Source organism: Mus pahari, chromosome 1 (assembly GCF_900095145.1).
Source record: "Mus pahari chromosome 1, PAHARI_EIJ_v1.1, whole genome shotgun sequence".
Lineage (NCBI taxonomy): Eukaryota > Metazoa > Chordata > Mammalia > Rodentia > Muridae > Mus > Mus pahari.
In genome coordinates, this window is record NC_034590.1 from 158,476,548 (window position 1) to 158,497,777 (window position 21,230).

The 21,230-nt window shown below is 51.1% G+C and overlaps 2 protein-coding genes across 3 annotated transcripts in view; one reads left to right on the forward strand and one right to left on the reverse strand.

Moving 5' to 3' along the window:
* Pdcd11 (programmed cell death 11) overlaps window positions 1-11,786 on the forward strand; it is a 48,128-nt gene extending 36,342 nt beyond the window's left edge. Inside the window, exons 26-36 of one of the 2 annotated variants that reach the window (XM_021201054.1) lie at window positions 1,618-1,674; window positions 2,244-2,366; window positions 6,926-7,048; window positions 7,490-7,742; window positions 7,885-8,001; window positions 8,564-8,713; window positions 8,900-9,147; window positions 9,782-9,950; window positions 10,276-10,429; window positions 10,596-10,761; window positions 11,276-11,786. In XM_021201054.1, the coding sequence (XP_021056713.1) occupies window positions 1,618-1,674; window positions 2,244-2,366; window positions 6,926-7,048; window positions 7,490-7,742; window positions 7,885-8,001; window positions 8,564-8,713; window positions 8,900-9,147; window positions 9,782-9,950; window positions 10,276-10,429; window positions 10,596-10,761; window positions 11,276-11,447 (1,732 nt within the window). In that variant the 3' untranslated portion in view covers window positions 11,448-11,786. Of the gene's footprint in view, window positions 1-1,617; window positions 1,675-2,243; window positions 2,367-6,925; window positions 7,049-7,489; window positions 7,743-7,884; window positions 8,002-8,563; window positions 8,714-8,896; window positions 9,148-9,781; window positions 9,951-10,275; window positions 10,430-10,595; window positions 10,762-11,275 lie in introns of both variants that reach the window. The other variant, XM_029539239.1, reaches the window with a different exon arrangement.
* A 1,106-nt stretch (window positions 11,787-12,892) lies between these two features.
* Window positions 12,893-19,045, reverse strand: Calhm2 (calcium homeostasis modulator family member 2). Its single transcript, XM_021214611.1, has 3 exons — window positions 18,649-19,045; window positions 16,087-16,797; window positions 12,893-13,831 (listed from the first exon to the last, which is right to left on the reverse strand). Exons 2-3 carry the CDS (start codon window positions 16,639-16,641, stop codon window positions 13,415-13,417), a joined length of 972 nt encoding a protein of 323 aa, XP_021070270.1. The 5' UTR covers window positions 16,642-16,797; window positions 18,649-19,045; the 3' UTR covers window positions 12,893-13,414.
* Between the last annotated feature and the right edge of the window lie 2,185 nt (window positions 19,046-21,230).

The following is a 21,230-nucleotide window of genomic DNA, read 5'->3' on the forward strand; positions in this document are numbered from 1 at the left end:
GGGCGCCCTGCAAGGACAGACAGTACTCTTACTGCTGAGCGCCTCTATACGGTTGCTCAGAACCCACTGGGGCCCTGCAAGGACAGACAGTACTCTCACTGCTGAGCGCCTCTAGTCTCTTAGTTTGCATCTCTTATATTGTCTCTTCATGTTTTTTCCTGTGCTCTTGTTTTCCAAGCCAATTGCTTGTATTTATTTGAAACATTTATATTTTTAATTAAAAAAAGTATCTAGCTGGGCATGGTGGCGCACGCCTTTAATCCCAGCACTCGGGAGGCAGAGGCGGGTGGATTTCTGAGTTCCAGGACAGCCTAGTCTACAGAGTGAGTTCCAGGACAGCCAGGGCTACACAGAGAAGCCCTGTCTCGAAAAAACAAAAGAAACAAACAAACAAAAGTATCTGTACATGTTTTTTGTAAAAGAATAGCAACCTTGGGGATGCACACTTTATAAACAGTTTCAGGAGCCCACAAACAAACCTGGGCCGAAATTATCTGTGATTGGTTGGTTTTGAGCTGAGTTTTATATGGGCTGGCCTCAGACTTGTGATCCTCCTTAGAGGATCTAGGAGTTCCAGGTTCTAGGAGTACTACGTACACCACAAGCACCACTCTTAGTTCTAAGACCATTTTTGTAGTCTGAGAAAAGTGGCCTTGCAGAACCAGATCTCAAGATGTGTATCCTACCACCAGCCAAGTAGAATGCACCCCTCCGGGAGACAGACTAGAAAGCAGCCTTGGCCCAAACCCCACCTCAGATGTCCCAGCCCCTGACTTCCGCCTAAATTGTCAAGTATTTATCCAGACCAAACAGCACAGAGATACCCAGAGCCCGGTGGAAGACAGATTCTCAGTGGATCTCAGACACACGGGAAGCTTACAAAGTTAGGGTGTGGCTTTTAACAACATAGTCATTTGGAATACTTTTATGACAGCCAGACCTGTGGGTAGCTGCAATTAAAATTCCCTTCTGTCAGATGTGGGCAGAAAATCGTTTGCCTCAAGGTAGCACCTGAAGCCTCCTTCAGCAGCAGGGGCTTTGGTGCTTTCAAGAATCACATCCCTGCTGTGGGAATGTTCCGTGTTGACTTGTGGCCCTGGTCTTTTCCCTGTAATCCTCTCTGTCTCTACTTAGTGGTAAAGGACTATGAGTTACAGTTTTACCTGAGCTACTTTGGAGACAAGTGAGAGCCAAGCCCACTTTCCCTCGCTTCTCTGTCTGGCTCCTCTCCAGTCAGTTGTCCCTGGGTCGTGTTTTCTGTGGTCTTTCTGTCTCTGTGGAGATCACAGGTAAGAGTTACTGTGGGGACAGTCTCATCTAAACTCCTGATAAACTCAATTGACGATAGCAGAAGCTGAGAATGCCCCGAGTGCCTCTAACCTAGCAAACCCTTTAGGAGCACAGTACAGGGGAGAGCCCCAGTCTGTCACCTCACGGCCATGTGACTGACCGGAGCTCAGCTTGCTGCCCCATATGGTGAGAGAACCCTATTGCAGCATATCACTTACCCGACTAAAGAGTAGAATTACTAAAGATCTATCTTACTTTTAATTTCATGCATGTGAGTGTCCAGAAATATTGATGGTTGAGTGTGTCCCCCTCTTTTGCCTGTTTCAGATGTTACGTCCTGTCCACAGCACACCATGTGCTGGCTTTGTCACTGCGATCATCCAGGTGAGTGTTGTTGGCATGAGAAAGGAGAAGGAAAAACTCAGAAGACTTAGGCTGTAGTGCGTTTGCCTGGGAGGGTAGAACTCTGAGTTCCTCCCTCCTCTGCCCGTCTGTACACTGAACCTATTTTTATTTAAGTGTGTGTGATGGGTTGGGGGTTGGGGGGGAAGCATTTGAGTTTCTGGAAGAATCCAGGCTCTTGTCTTGAAGGGAATAGTGTGCTTACCTAAATGTGAGTATTCAAGGTAACATGATGATATTGGTGAGGGCAGATGTCTGGCTGCAGGGTTCATGATCCATCTGGGTGAGTGTGGGATAGAAGGGTTGACCAGCATTCTACTGGCTAAGGTCTGGCTTTAAACGTGGCCTCTCTCGGTCTTGTTTCTGCAAAGCTAGCTGTCAGACGCAGAGCCCTGGCCTGGCAGGACTACGGGAGTGAGCAGGCTGGACTCTGTAGGTTACAGTCCTCTAGGTGCCGAGACAGAGTCTTACACAATATGATTATTGCAGGGGTCCTGGGTGGGAGCAGCCATGGTTAACTGCATGTATGTGTGAGACTTGTATTCCTTTAGGACAAACAGAGAGACAAAAAATAGAATAGAAGATCCAGAAGTCAATTCCATTGAGGACGTGAAGGAAGGGCAGCTCCTGCGGGGCTATGTGAAACGTGTCCTGCCAAGCAGTGTGATCATAGGGTAAGTAGTGTTTCAGATGTTACATCCTGTCCACAGCACACCATGTGCTGGCTTTGTCACTACGATCATCTGGGCACAGGCTTCGGAGATTAGCTCCAGAAAGCCAGCTGCCTCCTCCCCAGTCAACTTTGATAAGAGGAGAGGAAAGCTTATGTATTACCAGTTTTAAATACTTTATCTTTTGAGTGTTTTGTGGGCATGTGTGTTTATGTACCTTGTGTGTGCCCGGTGCTCTGGTGTGTGCAGAGGTCAGAAGAGGGCACCCCCTTTTTCGTCAAGGCTTTGTGGGAATCAGCAGATTCCAGCCCTAAACAAACATCTGGGGCTGTAAAGGAAAACCCATACCATCTCTCCCTTTTAACTTTATTAAAAATTGGGGTGGTGGCCATGAAAAGAGGGCCAGTGAAACACCTTGTTTTAGGCCATGAGGCTTGTATTTGCATCCAACACCCAGTACCTAGGCCTTTTTTAGGTCCTAGGTGGGTAAGGGCTCTGTCTTAGGCTATTCGGGGGTTGTCTCACAATATTTTCGTCATTGAGTCACCTTGTAGCCAAAAGGGGTGTGCATCTGGCTCACGACACCTCAATATTTTTGTCATTGGTAACTTCACAGCTTATGGCCCTCAGCTACTATTAGGAGCCAGGGGGTCACCCTCCTAGTAGTGATGACTCCACAGCCTACGGAACTAAGAGGGCTCTGTGTTTGCAGTGAGGGTGGAGAACTGAAGGCCAATGGCTGCTCTCTCTGCATTGGTGGAGGAGAGGTCTTTGTCTGAGTCTCGGATGTCTAGCCGATGGTAGTGAACTGCAGCTGGCTTTAAGGCAGCATCAATCTGTGATTTAAGGAAACTGGTTAATCTGTTAAAAGCCCAGGGGCTGCCTTTAATCCCAGCACTTGGGAGGCAGAGGCAGGCGGATTTCTGAGTTCGAGGCCAGCCTGGTCTACAAAGTAAGTTCCAGGACAGCCAGAGCTACACAGAGAAACCCTGTCTCGAAAAACCAAAAAAAAAAAAAAAAAAAGCCCAGGGGCCAAATGACAAAAGCAGCAGAATGCCCAAGAAGGGTCCCAGAATAGTGGGAAGCAAAGTGGAAAGCCAAGGAGAGGTAGAAAACCAATTTTGACACCAGGATTTTTGCATTTCTCTATTATGCTTTTTTTCTTTTAAGCTAACTCTGACCTTTTTTATACTATTTTGAACTAGGCTAGTCTTATCAGTATAAAAACAACATTTTTTTTTTTTTTTTTTTTTGAGGGCAGAACAGAGAGCCCTCCCTCAAATCAAGGCCTCGTCTATTTTTAAAAACTACTTTAGACAGTGAGACTAAGGGATCTTTTTAAGTTTTTAAATTTCCTTTGTAGCTCTCGAATGTCTCTGTCCACTGCGAGGCTAAGCTGGGTGAACTGCGCAGACTGTCGTTGGGAGGAGATGAGGGAGGCAATACCCCTGTCCCCGTGCCTGCAGCACTCAAACCAAGGATCATTGCTAATGTTACCGCAGTAATAGCCTCTCTCTTAGAGCGGGGCAGGTTGGTGCCTTTATCCCAGAACTGGAGTAAATCTGTAGGATGTATTGTCAATTTTGGGAAAAGTTGAACCAGGACACAGTAATCTCTGTTAGCTAAAAATGTCCGGGTGATCACGTAAGTAGTAAGCCCAGTAGAACATGCCAAATAAGTACCACTAGGGGCTCCAAGATATTGAAAAGTGGCCTGTACAATAATAGTCTGACTGCAAACCTCTAGCAAGGCCTGTAGGGGGAGCATGGAGGGCCCCAAAAGGCACGAACCCACACTTGACACCTGTCTCAGTGTGAGTCCTGTGCTGGTCTCGGGGTGCCAGCCAAGCTTATGGACATCTTTAGTTGCAATAAATGGTCCAAATACTGTTACTCCTTTATAGAAAGGAGGTTGAAGGGAAAAACAACACCCAACATTCTTTATATTGGGTAGTATTGGCTGCATGTATGGCAGCAGCTGAAGCATTTACTATATCTAAAAGTAGCTCTGCTGAAGTGAGGGGTCCAGCAGGCAAAGTAGGCTGAAAGAGCAACAGGGACAGGAGTGCCAATTTGAGGAGGAACAGCTACCTTATGAATAATGGGTATTATAGGGGTCATAGGATGGAGTATGGGATTTGGTCCTATGGCACTTTTTCTAAGGTTAGGAATGGTCTTAACTGTATTTTGAAAATCAACCCAAAGTCTTTAGAATGCCTGCCTATATAAGCGCAAACCCCAGGAGGGAGCATGTTTGTTAATCTAATCATATTTTTTTAGCCTCTGTGAACTCGATCACGAGGCGATCACACCAGCCCAAGGTAGCCGGATTAGAGGAGGAACAGTTCTTTTTAGTGGGGGAATTGAGGCCATATTTGCCATCATCCTGGCCCCCTTTGCTTTTGACTGTGATAAGGTCCCATGATGAGGAGGGGTTCCAATAGGTATTACCAGTAGTTTCACATCCCCAGCTGGCACAATAATAATCTGACTCAAAGCCACATTTATAATTAAGTGATCGTCCCGGTGGGAGCCAGGGCAAACATAAAAGCCAGTAGAAGTTTAAGATCAATCTATCATGTTGAGTGGCACACCCCGGAGTGTTCAAAGGCCCTTCTTGGTTGGGATAATTGGTGGCTTTTGTTTGAGATCAAAACACTGAGGGAACTCCCCAATCAGGGTGAGCTCAGAGGGCTGACTTACATAGGCCGACCTATGGGGGCTCCCAGGAGAAAGAACTGTGGAAGTGGCCAGGACTGTGTCGTCCTCCTCATGAATAACTTGCCATGTATAATTAAGAACGTTGCTGACCAGCACTCGGGAGGCAGAGGCAGGCGGATTTCTGAGTTCAAGACCAGCCTGGTCTACAAAGTGAGTTCCAGGACAGCCAGGACTATACAGAGAAACCCTGTCTCGGAAAAAAAAAAAAAAAAAAAAAAAAAAGAACGTTGCTGAGCTTGACCTTCTACTGGTGGTATACTTCCTATCAGGCAGACGTGTCCCGATGATCAGGAACGACGTCTTTTGAGACCCTTTCATTTTCCTGCAAACAAGCACATTTAAAATTCTCCTCAGGGTTTTTCTTCCCTGGGTAAATTATATGACTTTATTAGGCGTTCTGGAAGCCATCTAGCATTTTGTGCTCCTGAATCGTAAATGCAGGCGTGTCCTTTGCCCCATATGAGGACCGGGTCTGGACCCTGCCATTTGTTGGACAGGGGGTGTCTCCACATAACTTGTACATAATTATTGGCAGTTGAGGGGTGCCAAAGGCGATCTGCAGCAGATTTGCCTGCAGATCATATGTAAGAAAATTTAAAACAATGCATGATTTGAAAGAGTCTTGAAATTGCCAGAGAGAGGATGCTGATTGCAGGTTTGAAACTTTCAGTGATTTATCTCAGAGCCTTGGCGTCACCGCTCTGGAACGCAGGGCGGCTTATCTTGAAGTCCTGGTCCTCCTTTACAGCCCAAGGTGGCAGCTCGGGACAGCTCCAGAATGCTGGATACTCCTTACAGCCCCAGATGTTTGTTTAGGGCGGGAATCTGCTGATTCCCACGAACAGCCTTGAGGGAAAAGGGGTGACTCGGCTCTCAACAAAGAACTATGTGGCTCCCAGATGTAGGCTGTAAAAGGCCTGGTTTTTCTCAGCCTGGTCCCCAACAGCAGATGGCTGCGAGCCACCAAAGGGTGCTAAGAGGCACACCTGGGTCCTGGAGAGCAGCGAGTACTCTGAACACGGAGCTGCCACGCCAGCCTTTAGAGGCTTTTCTTGAATTGTTTCTTGTTTGTTGTTTTGGAAAAAGAATGACATTTTCAGTTTGAAATTCTGGATTTCTTCTGATCTTAGTGTGCAATCATGATTCTTTGTTGTTTACTTATTTGACTATTATTTATTTTGAAGGCAGGGGGTCTTGTTCTGTAGCTCTGGCTGTCCTGTAACTGATCAGGCTGGCCTTGAACTCAGTTTCACCTGTCATATGATCTGAGAGTGTTAAGGGTGTATGTCACCACACCCAGCTTCCTGAATCTTAATGTGGTCACTTCATGTTCCTAAGCTATGACAGTGCCATTCCTCCCCTCCCCTCCCTTCCTCTTCCTCTTCCTCTTCCTTTTCCTCTTCCTCTCCCCTCTTCCTCCTCTCCCCTCTTTCTCCTCTCCCCTCCCCTCCCCTCCCCTCCTCCTCTGCCCCCTTCCTCTCTCCTCTCCTCTCTGTGTCTGTTTAGTTTGTGATTTGGACATCATGGTGCTAGAGTGCATACAATATAACCAGGGAGCTGGGTGTGGTAGCTTTAATCCTGGCAGAGGCAGAGGCGGGAGGGTCTTTGAGCTCCAGGCCAGCCAGAGTTCACTGCTAGCTTGCCTGGGTTGGGTTTTCAGTACTTCAAATAAGATTCAAATTCATACCTTCATTTATATGATAATTTGTTTCCAGTTTCTAAAACCAACTTTATCCTCCTGGATGCCACGATCCAGTGACTCATATCAAAGTTTGAGGCACTGGGGGTGTGGTGGGGTTGTGTTGTATTTATACTACAGAGCTCTTGTCTGTCTCTTTTCAGCCTTGGACCTTCAGTTCTGGGTTTGGCCAAGTATTCACATGTCTCTGAGTGTATCCCACCAGAGAGAGAACTTTATAACAGATGCCTCCCTGAGGGAAAGCTGGTCACTGCCAAGATCCTGTGGTAGGTGTCTTCTCTCCCTGCCCTCTTGGTCCCTCTTCCTTTGGTGTGAATCAGACCCCTTCCTCTGAGATCCTTGCCCTGGAGGAGGTTTTGAGGTAAACTCAGAACATAAAGGCATGGGGTGATGATGCAAGTAGTGTTTAGATGGGTGACAAACCTTCGATTGAAGCCTTTGACCTCGGTTCCAGCCTTAGTCCAGGAGTAGACATGGCTTCTATTGTTGTCGATTAAGCACGTCCATCCTAGATGCTCCTTGGCTTTTTCCACTGAGCAGGGGACTTGAGTAAACTGTCCCTGAGAATGTTGAGCATCTAAGGCAGGTGGGCCAGGGTCCAGCCCTGACTGACAAGTCGGCCTAAGTGCTGACGAGGCAAGGTCTGCACGCCTGTGGTGTCCAGGCACCTCTGTCCTTACCCTCTGCCTCTTCTCTTTCTGCCTCAGCGTGAACCCCATGAAGAACCTGATAGAGCTGTCGCTCCTTCCCAGCGACACTGGGAGGCCAGACGTGTTCTCTCCTGATCCAGAACAAGAGGAGAGGAGAGGAGGGGCTGAGGGGGGTCTGAAAGGAGAAAAGAAGAAGAGCCAGAGAAGGGGAGAGGAGCCCCAGTTGCCCAGCCAGGAGAAGGAAGAGCCCCGGAAGTCACAGAGGGGTGGGCAGGGCAAGCGGGAGCGCCAGGAGTCTGAGAGCCGGCAGGTGAGTCCCCCTCCCCGGGGAGCATCCCGCCTCATCTCACTCATAAGTGTTTGAGAAGTGAGCTGCAGCTGCCCAGCCTTCTCTGTGGAGGCTCTGTGAGGGGGGAGGAGAAACTTCCCATCCTACACCCCCACCATTTCAGGAACTAGTGAACAAGAGGCCAAAGAAGTCTGGATCACCAGAAGACGACGACAGCGGTGTGGAAGTGTACTACCGGGAAGGGAAGGATGAGCTGGAGGAGCCGAAGCTGCCTCCCAGGGTAAGGCTCACCCCGAGTGGAGGGAAGGCTTTGGGGAGGAGCTCCTTGTCCTCCCAGGGCTGAGCTGTCCCAGCCCATCCTTGTTCTTTATAAAACAGTGGGTGATGGGGCGTAGTTACCTCAGCCAGTCTACCTCCTGGAGGACTGGGTCTGTTAACGCTAATAACATGTTTATCAAGAACTGAATGAAAGAGGTGGGCAGATAAAGAGAGGGCACAACCTGGATGAGCCCACGCTCCTCACAAGTGCAAGCAGTGGAGAGGACTCTGGGAATATCAGCCAGGGCCAGTGCTTCTGCTTTTGCCAACCCCTGGCACCCTCTGTAGTTCTGTTCCAGACCTCCTACTTTGCACTTGTGTGTGTGTGTGTGTGTGTGTGTGTGTGTGTGTGTGTGTGTGTGTGTGTGTACACTTTATATAAAGTCATTGTCTAAGTGACTTTTGAGTATTTTCAAGTCACTGCTGTTCCCTCAGCAGACCAAGGAGGCAGGCTTCTGGTGTGGCGGTAGGTGGGGTCAGGGAACAGCCTGACCTGTGCTTCCTTCAATTTTCTGACCCTGCAGGGAAAGCAGATAAAACCCACAGAGGTGCCCCGGCTGCAGCTCTCTTCAGGCTTCGTTTGGGATGTGGGGCTCGACTCTCTGACTCCAGCCTTGCCACTCCGAGAAGAGAGCTCAGACAGCGAGGAGGATGAGCAGCCGCCCCACGCCAAGGTGCTGTGTTTGCAGGACACTGCAGCTCCTGCAGAAACTCCCATTCCCAACTCTGGAGCCCTCTGTGGCTTAGGTGTCTCCCTGGGGAGGGTCCATGGACAGTCCTGTGAACCCATGGCTTCTACCTCAGCTCCCTCTGCTCTTGAAGGAGCAGATGATTCACTTTTCTTCCTTCTGCCACAGAAGAAGAAGAAGGGCAAGAAGGAGAGGGAGCTGGAGAAGCAGAAGGCAGAGAAGGAGCTGTCGCGCATTGAGGAAGCACTCATGGACCCTGGGCGACAGCCAGAGTCTGCGGACGACTTTGACCGGCTGGTGCTGAGCTCCCCCAACAGCTCCATCCTTTGGCTGCAGTACATGGCTTTCCACCTACAGGCCACAGAGATCGAGAAGGCCCGGGCTGTGGCTGAGAGGGCCCTGAAGACCATCTCGTTCAGGTCTGGGCTTGGGCTTTTCCACGTTGTCCTGGCTTACAGAATTTGTCACCATGGCTCATTTCTTCCTGGCCAGGCCAGTAGCAGCCCACGGTCTTTCAGGCTCTGTCTTACTAAGTGTAGCCACTTAAAACAGATTATCAGTAATACTTTATGGTCCTCTTCAGTGAAATTGCTATGGCGACATTTAGTGGTCTCTGTGTGCCAGCAAGATTGCCAGCAACATAAGCAGTGGGGAGAACTCAGCATCGTTTAGGGCTACTCTGTTCTCGGCGGGGCTGAGGTAGCTTCCTGAAGCCTAGTGTAGAGGGGTGACTGTCCTATGCTTTGCTCTCTTCACGGGGGGGGGGGGGGGAGAGAATCAGACCCAGATTCTGTTCCAGCCTGAACACAGGCCCAGAGTGTAAGCTGGAGGCTTCATTCCCAGGAATGGAGGGAGCAATCAGGGGAGCCCCAGACTTGGCAGTGAGAGATAGGGGAGCACAGGTTCCCCTTACGGGAAGCTGCAGGGGACAGAGTCTCGGTATCTGTACTTACAAGTGGGCGTGAGGATACAGTTGTTGCCTGGGAGAAAGAAACAGTTCTTGTGTATCCAGCGCTGAGCTGATGAACTCGTGTTCTACCCACCCCGCTCCAGAGAGGAGCAAGAGAAGCTGAACGTGTGGGTGGCCTTGCTGAACCTGGAAAACATGTACGGCTCTCAGGAGTCCCTGACTAAGGTCTTTGAGCGAGCTGTGCAGTACAACGAGCCTCTCAAGGTTTTCCTGCATCTGGCTGACATCTACACCAAGTCCGACAAGTTCAAGGTAAGGTGTTAAGTTCCGTACCTACGTGCCCCATATGCTAGACTCTTGAGCAGGCCAGGGCCGGCATTCTGTGAGAAACCTACCTTTTGGGTTCCCCATGATATCAGGCCTCAGCCTCAGGCCCTTCCCCTTCCCCACAGAGGTGAGAATATATGGAGGGATTAGTAGGGAAGCTCCCAGGACTCGTGTCACTACACTGCTCTCCTGATGATCTTCCCAGTCTCCCCAGGTCCCTAGAATCAGTGAGCCAAGACGCCTTCTGTGAACAGCCTGTCTGTTGTCCCTCTGAAGTGCCACACTCCTTAGCTTACTGTGTCTCCCACAGGAAGCTGGTGAGCTGTACAACCGGATGCTGAAACGGTTCCGGCAGGAGAAGGCTGTCTGGATCAAATATGGTGCCTTTGTTTTGGGGAGGAGTCAGGCCGGGGCCAGTCACCGCGTGCTACAGCGAGCCCTGGAGTGCCTGCCCGCCAAGGAGCGTGAGTCCTTTTCCTGGCTCCTGACCACACTTGGGACTGAGATACTTAAAGGGGCAGTTGGCAGCTTGTAACAGGCGGAGTCGCTTCTGTCTTAGCAGAGCCGATGGCTGTGCTGTGGTGAGGAGGTCCTTGGGTTGTCTTGGCTCTGACTTGTCCTTTCCCACAGATGTGGATGTCATCGTCAAGTTTGCCCAGCTGGAGTTCCAGCTTGGGGACGCGGAGCGCGCTAAAGCCATTTTTGAAAACACACTGAGCACTTACCCCAAACGCACAGACGTCTGGTCAGTCTACATCGACATGACCATCAAGCACGGCAGCCAGAAAGCAGTCAGGTGAGGGGCGACAGCAGGGCTCACTCCTGTTGGAGTGTGGGCTAGGAAGGGGCTTTGGCATGTTGATGATGATGAGAAGCTCCCAATTGTCTGATGTGATACTGAACAGCTCTGACGTGGCTCCCCGGTCCACTTGATTTCACCTTTCCAGCAGTGGTCTGTACCCGGAACCAGGAGAGTTGGGGGTCCCACATGGTTCACACTATGCAGGCCTCTTGAGGACGGAACCTTCATAGGCACGCTCTCACTTTTGCCCCCCACAATCCCTACAGGCCATGAGTTTAAGTTTGCTTCTGTCCTTGTGTGTCTCCATCCCAGGATTTTGCCCTTTTTCCTTGTAACTTAAGGCAGGCTACGTCTTTTGTCTCTCTCGGGAGTACATACTGATGATAAAAATAAGAAATGGGGTGCTGGATATCGGTGGAACCTAGTACCTGAGAGCAAGTTGAGGAGTGTGAGCCAGGAGTCCAATGGTAGGGCCCCTAAGGAAACTGCACCCTGTTCTTCCTCATAGGGACATCTTTGAGCGGGTCATCCACCTGAGCCTGGCGCCTAAGAGGATGAAGTTCTTCTTCAAGCGCTACCTGGACTACGAGAAGCAGCACGGCACTGAGAAGGATGTGCAGGCGGTCAAGGCGAAGGCCTTGGAGTACGTGGAGGCCAAGAGCTCAGCGCTGGAGGACTAGGAGCAAGGACTCCACCACATGGACACCGGGGGCAGCAGGCAGCCTAGCCCGCAGCAGGCAGCTAGGCGGACGCTGGGGCTGTCCTGGGACTGCTTTAGTTGCTGCTGTTTCTGCAGCATGCCTGTGGACTGTGGTGCTCACAGAGTCAGTCTTGGCTCATTGAGGCTGAGTTCCTCATCTTGTCAGAGTAAAAAAAAAACTCTCAAAAGATTGTTTTAAAATCTTTTGAGACAGGATTTGTATTGTGGTCCTGGCTGGCCTGGAACCTGCTGTGTAGACTCAGCCAGCCTTGAACTCAGAAGGGATTAAAGGCACGTACGATCATTTCTTACTTTTAAATGTGTGTGTGTGTGTGTGTGTGTGTGTGTGTGTGTGTGTGTGTGTGTACGTGTACGTACTCTTTTCTTATCTTTTTTTAAAATGTAGAGTGCTATAGATTGAGCCAAGGCCTTACACATGCTAAGAAGTGTTCTTCCACTAAACTACACTCTAGTCCGTGAGGGTTAGTGCTCTTGTTTTGTTCCTAGGGCTGCTTAGTGTAGTTATACAGCAGGCGCTTAAGCTTCCAGGAAAAAACAACAGCAAAAACCCAAAACAACAACAACAAAAACCAAGCAATTCTTTTTGAAGAGAGTTTGCTGCAATCTAAGGACAGAAAGGGCAAATGCCAGCGGATTTCGTGGTCAGGTCCCCACTTTGTCCCTTGGCAAGCTCCCAGTCCGCAGGTAGCCAGAAAGACCGCAGACCATGGGGGCTTGGGGTCTAAGCATCGTCTCAGTCCAGCCTGTACTGTCTGCCCTGGTTTGGAGGCTAGGGGACTGGGACGAGGACAGAGGAAGAGAAGAATCCAGAAAAACATGGGAACCCGAAGCTACTAAGGAAAGCTGAAAGCATTGGTTAAACTGGCCGTCTCCGCCCAGACTCACTTCAACTCTAGCACAACCCAGCTTCCTGGGCTGCTGGTACCGACCCTTCTTGTTGGTTGTTGGTAGAGCTTGTTTGTTTGTTTTGTTTCTTTTGTCTTTTGTTGTTGTTTTGTTTTTTGGCTTGAGCCCAAGGGAAATTAAAAGCTTTCTCTGACAGAGCCTAAAATATTCTCTAAGTTTTCTGTGGGAAATGGCTGTGTTGGATGCCAGGAATCAGTACAGACAAGGAAGAAGGTGAGGTTTTAGAGTGGAGCTAGTTGATGCAGGGTGGAGAAGGAGGAAGAGCTGAAGCCCACTGATGCATGGAGTTTAGTGCTAGGTCTGTGTGCAGACAGATGTTATGTTAAACTGAGCCAACCCCTGCAAAAGGCCAGGCTGCCTCTCCTCAGGTTAAATCAGGTAACTCAGATTGTCGAGGGACTCAGCCCTTGGGCAACACCTTTGTGGTCCCCTTTAGTGCCGTCTCCCCTCACATTGGGCTGCATGCCCTTGTCAATTGCACAAACACCAGTCTAGGCCTTTAAAGTAAGAAAAGCTTTATCAAAAAGTTTAAATATATAAAATCAGGCCAGAGGTATACAATCGGGGCAGCTTCCTAGCAGTATACGGGGAGTTGGGGTGCCCCTATGCAATTAGACACAAATTAACTGCACAAAGTATACTATACAATGACGACCCCCCCACTGGGTTGTCACCAGGCTCCACCAGCTGATGTTTCTCAACTCTGAGGCCCAGCAAAGATGAACCCTGTCATACTAAGGACCAGCGCTAGGAAAGTCTTCTGATAGCTGTGAACAGACTGTGCTAGTAACCTTGGGAGAAATGACTTTGGTAGGCCAGTCCCTATCCCCTCCCCACCCTCACCCCACGTCAATTTCTGTGAACCTTGTGGTCCACAGGAGCTTTACAAACTACTGGTTTTATGTCTATGCCCAAGACACTGTAGTTAACAGAAAAGTCACCTGATGCTGAAGTGAGCACGCCATGAGGAGTTAAGTCTGTGACTAAGTAGTTCCACGTACAGAGCACAGAAGCAGGCTCTTAAGCAGTGAGCAGGGCCATCTCCACACTGTCGGGGGTTGTGCCATTACCCGTCAGGCCCTGGGCCCACTTGTGTAGCCGGCTGTAGAGTGGAAGGCCCTGGTTCTCGCGGTACAGATAGACCCCGGTGATAGCATTCCACTGTGGCCGTGGCTGTGTGCCTTCCACAGGGAACTTGGTGACCAGCTCTTCATCATCCTTGTTGAGAGCCACAAAGCCAAAGAAACGCCGCACGTTGTTGGCGGCCAGCACCCTCGAATGCACCTCTGCTGTGCGCTGGAACAGCTGGTCCTCGTTGGTGCGGTACTGAGCCCAGTAGGCCTCCTGGCGGTAGCTGAGTGGCGAACAGTAATGCTTGAGGCACTTGGTCAGGAACACCAGGATGGCCACCACACCGATAAGCAGCCATCCAAAGAGCTGGTCAGAGAAAAAGCGAGGTCAGAGAAAAACCCTGAGAGCTGCCTGGGCCCTGCCCACCCTGCCCGTGGGGACAGGAGAAAGAGAACAGCTTCTGCTCTGTGGGCAAGCACGCTTCCTCTTTTCTGTCCCTACCCTCGTTAGCCCACACTCCCGTGCTTAGACTGCCTTCTGCGGTTTGGGGGCTTTTTTTTTTTTTGTTGTTGTTGTTCTTTAGCCCTGCGGGTGCAGTAGCACTGGACTCCACCAAGCTCAGCTCAGGAGCCTGGTGTGGAGCTCAGGGACAGGGCCTCAACCCCACACAGCATCACACCTGCCTGCCTCTGGATCGCCTGTGTACTTACTTGTTCGCACGGGGAGGACTGAAGTCTGTTGAGGGCAAGGGCCTTTGAGACCCTCTCTGCCTACTGCTTATACACAGACCTAAGTATGGATTCAGTCTGTTTCTCTGCTTTCCCCTGCCTCGACCCAAGAAAGGGTCTCATGTAGCCCAGGTTGGCCTTAAACATCCTGTATAGCTGAGGATGGTCTTGAGTTTCTGATCCTCTAATCCCTCTGGAGTGCTGGGGTTACAGCATGAACCACACCTAGTTCATGCGGTACTAGGGATCAAACACAGACTCGATTTGTGCTAAGGAAACATTCTACTGAGTTACATCTTAGCCTCATTTCTTCCCTTTACATTGTTGCCGTTTAAAGAATTTTGATTTCATGTTTTGGGGGACATTTATATGTGTTGGGGGGCTGTATATGTGTTGGGGGTATGTACACAGGGGGAGGGGGCAGTAATGTATCTGTGAGCACAGAGTCCAAAAGAGCGTGTCAGACCCCTGGAGCTGGAGTTAACAAGTAGCTGTGAGCCGCCTGACCTGCTGGGAACTGAACTTGGATCCTCTGTAAGTGCAACACACTCTCAGTCTTAACTACTACTGTTCACTGAGACAATGATCCAAACTGGTCTTTAGCATCCTGTGTAGCTAAAACCGACCCTGAACTCCAGACCTTCCCATCTTTACTTCCCTAATGCTGGATTATAGGCAAAACCCAGTGCAGGCAGCTAGCTTAGGTTTGATCTCTCTTCTCTCTCTCCCTCCCTTCTTCTTCCCTCCCTACTTCCTTCCTTCCTTCCTTTCTTTTCCTTCCTTCCTCCCTTCCTCCCTCACTCCCCTCTTTCTTTCTTTCTTTCTTTCTTTCTTTCTTTCTTTCTTTCTTTCTTTCTTTCTTTCTTTCTTTCTTTCTTTCTTTCTTTCTTTCTCTCTCTCTCTCTCTCTCTCTCTCTTTCTTTCCTTTCTTTCTCTTTTCTTTCTTCCTCTCTTCTCTTTTTTTCCCTCCCTTCCTCCCTCTCTCCCTCCCTTCCTTCCTTCCTTCCTTCCTTCCTTCCTTCCTTCCTTCCTTCCTTTGTTTACATATATGAGTGTTTCACCTGCACCTATGTCTGTACACTATGTGTGTGCTTGGTGCCCACCTGGAACTGGAATTACAGATGGTTGTGTGCTACCCTGTGAGTGCTGGGAACGGAACCCAGGAGTCTCCTCTCCAGCCTCTAGCTTTAGGTGTCTTATGTTTTCAAGGAAAGAGTCCCTTTAGAGACTTGGGCTCCCTCCTGCCTCCCTCATCCTTGCACATTCAGTTCAGATTGCTGCTTCTAACCGTTCTTTTGACCCTTGACCCAACTCCAAACAGGATGCAGGGGAGGCTGCAGCTAGGCCCAACAGCAGTAGCCTGTCCCTCCCTGGCCTACCCCAAAGAGTAACGCTGACTCAGTTACTGGGACAGAGATGCCGTCATCCCTGGGGTCAGCCAGCTCTGCTATCAACTCAAAAGCCCACAGCAGGTATTTGAGAGGTGGCCTACAGGGACCATGCTCAATCAAGCTAGGGTAAAGATAACCTCACTAGGTAGATTGGGAATGGTCCTGGGTATTATGGGATATGGGATGTTCTCTCTGAGATTCTAGGTGGTGTTCCCTTAAAGGTCAAAGCCATCTCTAAGGGACGAAAGTGGAGCTTAGCGGCAGCTCATGCTTGACATTCACGTGGTCTATGATTCAATCCCCAGCACCTGAAGGCACATCAGAGACACTTGGGATGAGCTGACCCTTGCTCCCCATAACTCTAAGCCACAGGTTAATCAGCTGATGCCTGACACTGGTGATTCTGTGCTTTCCCCGGACAGGTACTCATTCTCAAAAGCTGGACCATCCTATAGAGTACCACCTCATCAGTGGCCACTTTGGGAAGGACACGGCTCCTTACCTGAGACTCATACTTGAGCCTGCGGCTGACCTCCTCTCGGAAGCTCGATAGGTTGGCGGGGCCCTCCCCACAAGGGAACCTGGCTAGGATCTCCGTAGCATGGGCTGGAGGGAAGCTTTCATCCCCAGCTGTGAGCGAGGAGGGGTCCACAAACTCACTGAGAGCACAGACGTAGGCCTCCCCTCGGAGCAGGGAGATGACAGACCAGGTGACTGGGGCCACAGCTGCACGGCCCAGGATTGAGCTTAGGAGGAGGAAGTTGGGGGCCGCGGAGCAGTTCTTGGCCCTCCGGTACTGGCACTCTGCGACTAGGTTCCAAGTGTGGTTGTTGAGAATGACTCCGATAAGGAAGAGGGCCAGAGCAGGCACGCCAATTGCTGTCAGCCCATACAGGTAGTTCCGGGCCGGTGAGCAGGGACAGTGGAAGGCCACCACTGAGAACAGCTCCTGACTGCCCACCGTGCCCAGGGCCACCAGCCCATTGAAAATCATCACATCCTTGCTCTTGAAGAAGAGAGACAGGAAGCGGAAGTTCTCTGCAATCAAGGCTGCCATGGTGACTGGTGGGCCAGGGATGGGATGTGCAGGAGGCAGAAGAGGGCAGGACTGATGGCTTCTGGCGAGGCTAGCAAGGAGCGCAGGCAGGAGGACAGGCGACGGCAGAGCATGGTCACGCCATTTTAGCTCCTGCAGTGGCTGAACGGGTGCTTCCTGTGAAACAGATGAGTGATAAATGAACACCTCTGAACACAGGCTGAGGAGTGCTGCTGTGACCAAGCAGGCAGAGAAGGAGGGGGCGTGGGCCTCTACAGCCATGGTGATAGCCACGGTTGCCTAAGTTCTTGCCGGGTACCAGGTGTTCTCAGTGGACGTTGCCCATCCTCAACAAATCCATCTTTGCATGGTCTCCTTGGTACCCCCTGGCATCCTTGTGCAACCCCCATCTCAAGCACAGTGAAGGATGTGGCCTAAGCCCCTGGCCAGGGCCACGTATAAGTAGATGACAGACTTCAGATTCAAGGCCAGGTTTGCCTGCCCTGAATACTTTAAAATCCTTTTGCCACCACCCTCTTCTCCCCGGGGAGGATTAATAATGACAGGTGGTGTTAGACCAGATGGGATGGATCCCTTTGGGATTTGGGACAATTTGGAGAGTATGATACAAGTATCAAAGCTGCAGGGGCCGTCCTAGAGGATAAAGGATAGATCGGGTCTGGTGGGGACGTGGCCCCTGGATCAGTGACAAGCCTGACACAAGATGCCAACACCCTTGGGTGCGCAAAACCCCTTCATTTTGGAGACCTCAGAGTCTCAACACACTTCATGTATGTTCCCCACACAAGGATGCAGATAAGTCATTGTGATCCCGATCTCTTCCTAGGAATGTTAGGGGCCACAAATGATGTCACATAATAGTTCAACATCTGAAACGCTTACTCCACCAGTTCTACTGAGGATGCTTTTCCTGATGCCAAAGAACAGAAAACCAAGGGGACTGGGTGTCTTGCCTGAGGCCAGCCAAATCCAGAGGAGCCAACTGAGATTTCGACCATGACTTGAGGATACTTAGAAAGTGGACACAATGTGTCAGAGCTAAACTAGCTCCCTCTGTTCATGACCTCCGGACCTTGCTCTACTCATGCTTTCTTCTGCAGAATCTGTGCCCCAAGGAACCACAGGCAGCTCCAGCGGGGTTCAGGCTCTCTGTACCTACCAGCCCTCCCCTGCCTCATGACCTCAGCAGAGATGGCTCTGCGCCAGAAGAGGCCCCTGCCTCAGGCTCTTTGGAAGTTTAACCCCAATTCCCTTCCCAGGCTCCACCCATACAGCCAGAGAGACAGTCAGGGTGTGGCCCCACATCCACCCCCATCAGAAGAACAGGCAGGGAGGGGGTGTGGGGAGAGTGGATGCAGGGGGGGAAGGGCATGCAGGGGGGGGGTCAACCAAAACCCCAACTCTCCAGCCACAGGAAGCCTGTGAGTGGAGAAGAGGTCAGGCTGTGGCGAGAGATAGGGAAGCCTGTGCCCCTTTCTGTTTTATAGTCACTTCTCTTTTCCTGTTGCTGCCTTTGCCAAGGATACCATCTGGCACAGGCAGAGCCATGTGAGCTCTGGGAGGAGGGAGGAATGTCTGACTCCTGGGTTCAGAGCCCAGAGCTTCTAAATAATTCCACAAGGAAAGAACTTTGTCCTGTTGCTGGCCGTAAACAGGCTAACAGGCAACTCCATCTTCTCCTTCCCTCCCTTCTTGGCTGCTAGGCACCCATTTGCTCCTTGGGGTGGTCCTGGGACCCTAAACCCACCCTGACCTGGGGAACACGGTGCCTGACAGAGAGCATAGGGACCGAGCAGAGCTGGGACCAGTCCATCCTCTGAGATTATCATGCTGGGGGTGCTTCTTCCCAAGGACAGGAGAGACAGCTAGGGAGGGGGGGAGGGAAGGGGAGGGGAGCATCATTTCCGTGTCCTTCCCGGGGAGGGGAGGGGGGGTCCCTCCAGATAGTCCCTGGAGGCTGCTGGCTCCTTTAACAGCTGCACACCCCAGGAAGGAGCCCCTCCTTACCTAGGACTGGTTGCAGGTCCCCTTGGCCTTGGCTTCCTGATGGACTGACAGCAGTGTGGGCTCCCGCAGACACTGGAAAGGCGCTCCTGACCGCGAGGCAAAGTGGCCTCACGAGGTTCACTGCCGGCTTTGCTTTTGCACCCGGGTCCGGGTCGGGTCCCCCGGGGCCCAGCGTTTGAAAGCAACAGAGCTCTGGGCCCAGTTACAAACAAACTTAACTGGAGGCGTCTACAGATGAAGTGCAGGCATCTGCAGACAAATTTAACTCCAGAAAAGAGAGAGAAAGAAACAGTGGCGTGGAACTTTCTAGCCAGAGAATGGAAAAACAGCCTCCTGGCGCCAGGCAGAGGAGGGAGGGCTGCTGAGGGCGGGCGGGCGGTGCGAGGCAGAAACAGAGGAAGTGGAGAAGCAGTCTCGCTGTGTCCTGCCCCAGCCCGCCTCTGGGCTCCCTGTGGCTTGCCCTACTGGCCCTGCCTCGACTCTACCTTGAGCACCCCTCAGGGGCGACCTGGGAAGGTCTAGGCAGGAGCCAGGCAGGGCCCTCAAGGCCCTTGCCTAGGCTTGCCCTCCAGGCCAGTTGGAAGAACATCCCCGTACTTGACACCCACCTGGCAGAAGCTGTGGGAGGAGTCCCCTGCAGAGTCAGGGGACTGGTGGCCGTTCAGGATTGATGGCGATGCTCCAGGTTACAAACTCCTGGTCAAGACCCTGGTCCCCCCTTCCCCTTCTCTCTCTGAGCATCCTGCCTTTGCTTATACCTGCCATCCCCAGAAGAGGAAGGACCTTCCCATCATAGTTCAGCTAACTCCTAGGTACTGTTCCCATCCTCTGTACATCTGACAACTGAACCAAGGAATCTGGGTATCTGGAGCTCCTAAGGCAGAGGCTGGTCATAGGTAGAAATTAAAGGGAGACAGATCTCTTAAACGGCACTGCCTGCCCCTAGAGTCTCTGGGAACTCACAAGTCATGACTCAAGTCCGCTGACAGGAAGAGTGCCAAGATGAATACGGTGGCTCCTAAGATTGGGAGAGATAGCCCTCAGGGCCATCAGCTCTCCAGGGCTGGGACAGTGGAATTCACACTGAGCAGCAACAAGCCAGCATCCTCCTGAGCCTGGCTTGTCTGTGTAGCAGGGATCAATGGAGAGCAATTCGGGCCTTTCCACAAAGCACTTTACAGGTTGGGGGACTTGCCTTAGCTCCCACCACTCTGGAGTCAGAACCTAGGTCTCACCAAAGCTTCCCTCACGTCTGTTCCTTTGAGTACTTTCTGGCACCCTGTCCCCTGTGGGTGCCCCACCCCACCCTGCAAGTGTGTGTGTGTGTGTGTGTGTGTGTGTGTGTGAGAGAGAGAGAGAGAGAGAGAGAGAGAGAGAGAGAGAGAGAGAGAGAGATCTGGTCCCTTTATTGGGGTCTGGGGTTAAGTTCAACTCCCTCTTCCTTGCCACCCTGCCACCTGGGTCCCCGTTGAGAGTGGAGGTGGGCTCTGAGATAGGCAGGCCAAGGGGCTGGAAGATGGGGCCAGGAGACAAGGAACTGTCTGCATCTCTATTTTCTTTTCTTGGACAAGACAGCAGCCAAGTATTCCTGTCCTGTCCCATCCCTTGGTTGGGGTCAGGGAGGGGAGAGCAAGCAGTGATGAGTTAAGAAAGGAATGAGCATCTTAGCCACACAGGCCCAAGTGTCCACTACGTGACACGTGCTTTTATGCATGGTGAACCAGTGAGGTAGACGGCCTTCTCCCTGTTGTGTGAATGAGGAAACTGAGACCCTCCCAAAAAAGAGGCACTTGGCCCAGGGACACACTTTGCAAATGGTAGAGTCAGCCTTTCACCCAGCCTTATCCCAGTCTTCGGTCTTAGCTACTTCCCCTCTCAGGCAACACCCTCATCTTCATCACACCTCAGGGCAGACTTCCCAGGGAGCCTCAGAGAAAATGAGAGTTCATCGGCTTCCATTTCTAGCTTTCAAGCTTTCCTGTAGTGTGTGTGAGAGGATTGGTGTGAAGGAAACCCGGAGGCCATCTAGTTCAACAGTTGTCTAACGGCCTCAGGTCACACACCTTGGCCTCTCTCATGGGGTCTTGTCATCTTATCATGGGTCCCTGAGGTGTGTCACACCAGCTGAAGTCCATTCCCTTTTATCCAAGAAACCGACAACAGCCATGAGGGGGCTGCTTGCCCTCAGTTTCTTGATCCTGAGCGTGAGAGAAGTCTAGAGCAAGAGGGAAACTCTGGGCGTGGGCTTTGAGAGCCTAAGCCCCAATGAGCCAGGGGTGGAACGAACAGTATCAGGATGTGGCCTGGGAAGGAACTTGGTACCAGCTGTGCATCCTGCTCCCATAAGCCAGATCTGAACACTTATAATACTGAAGCTGCAGGAGATGAAGCATAGGATAGCATTGCTTCCAGGCCACCTAGGGCAGCTAAGCAGGTAAGGTCCGTCAGCTCGGAATTTCCTTTTTCTCGCCAGCAGGCGAACGCCTGGATTTGTGGCTATGCCTCAGAATTATTGTTGTTGTTTGAGGGGTAAAAGGCTATGGGTTTAGATCCCTACTCCTGCCTCTGCAGCCAACTACAGC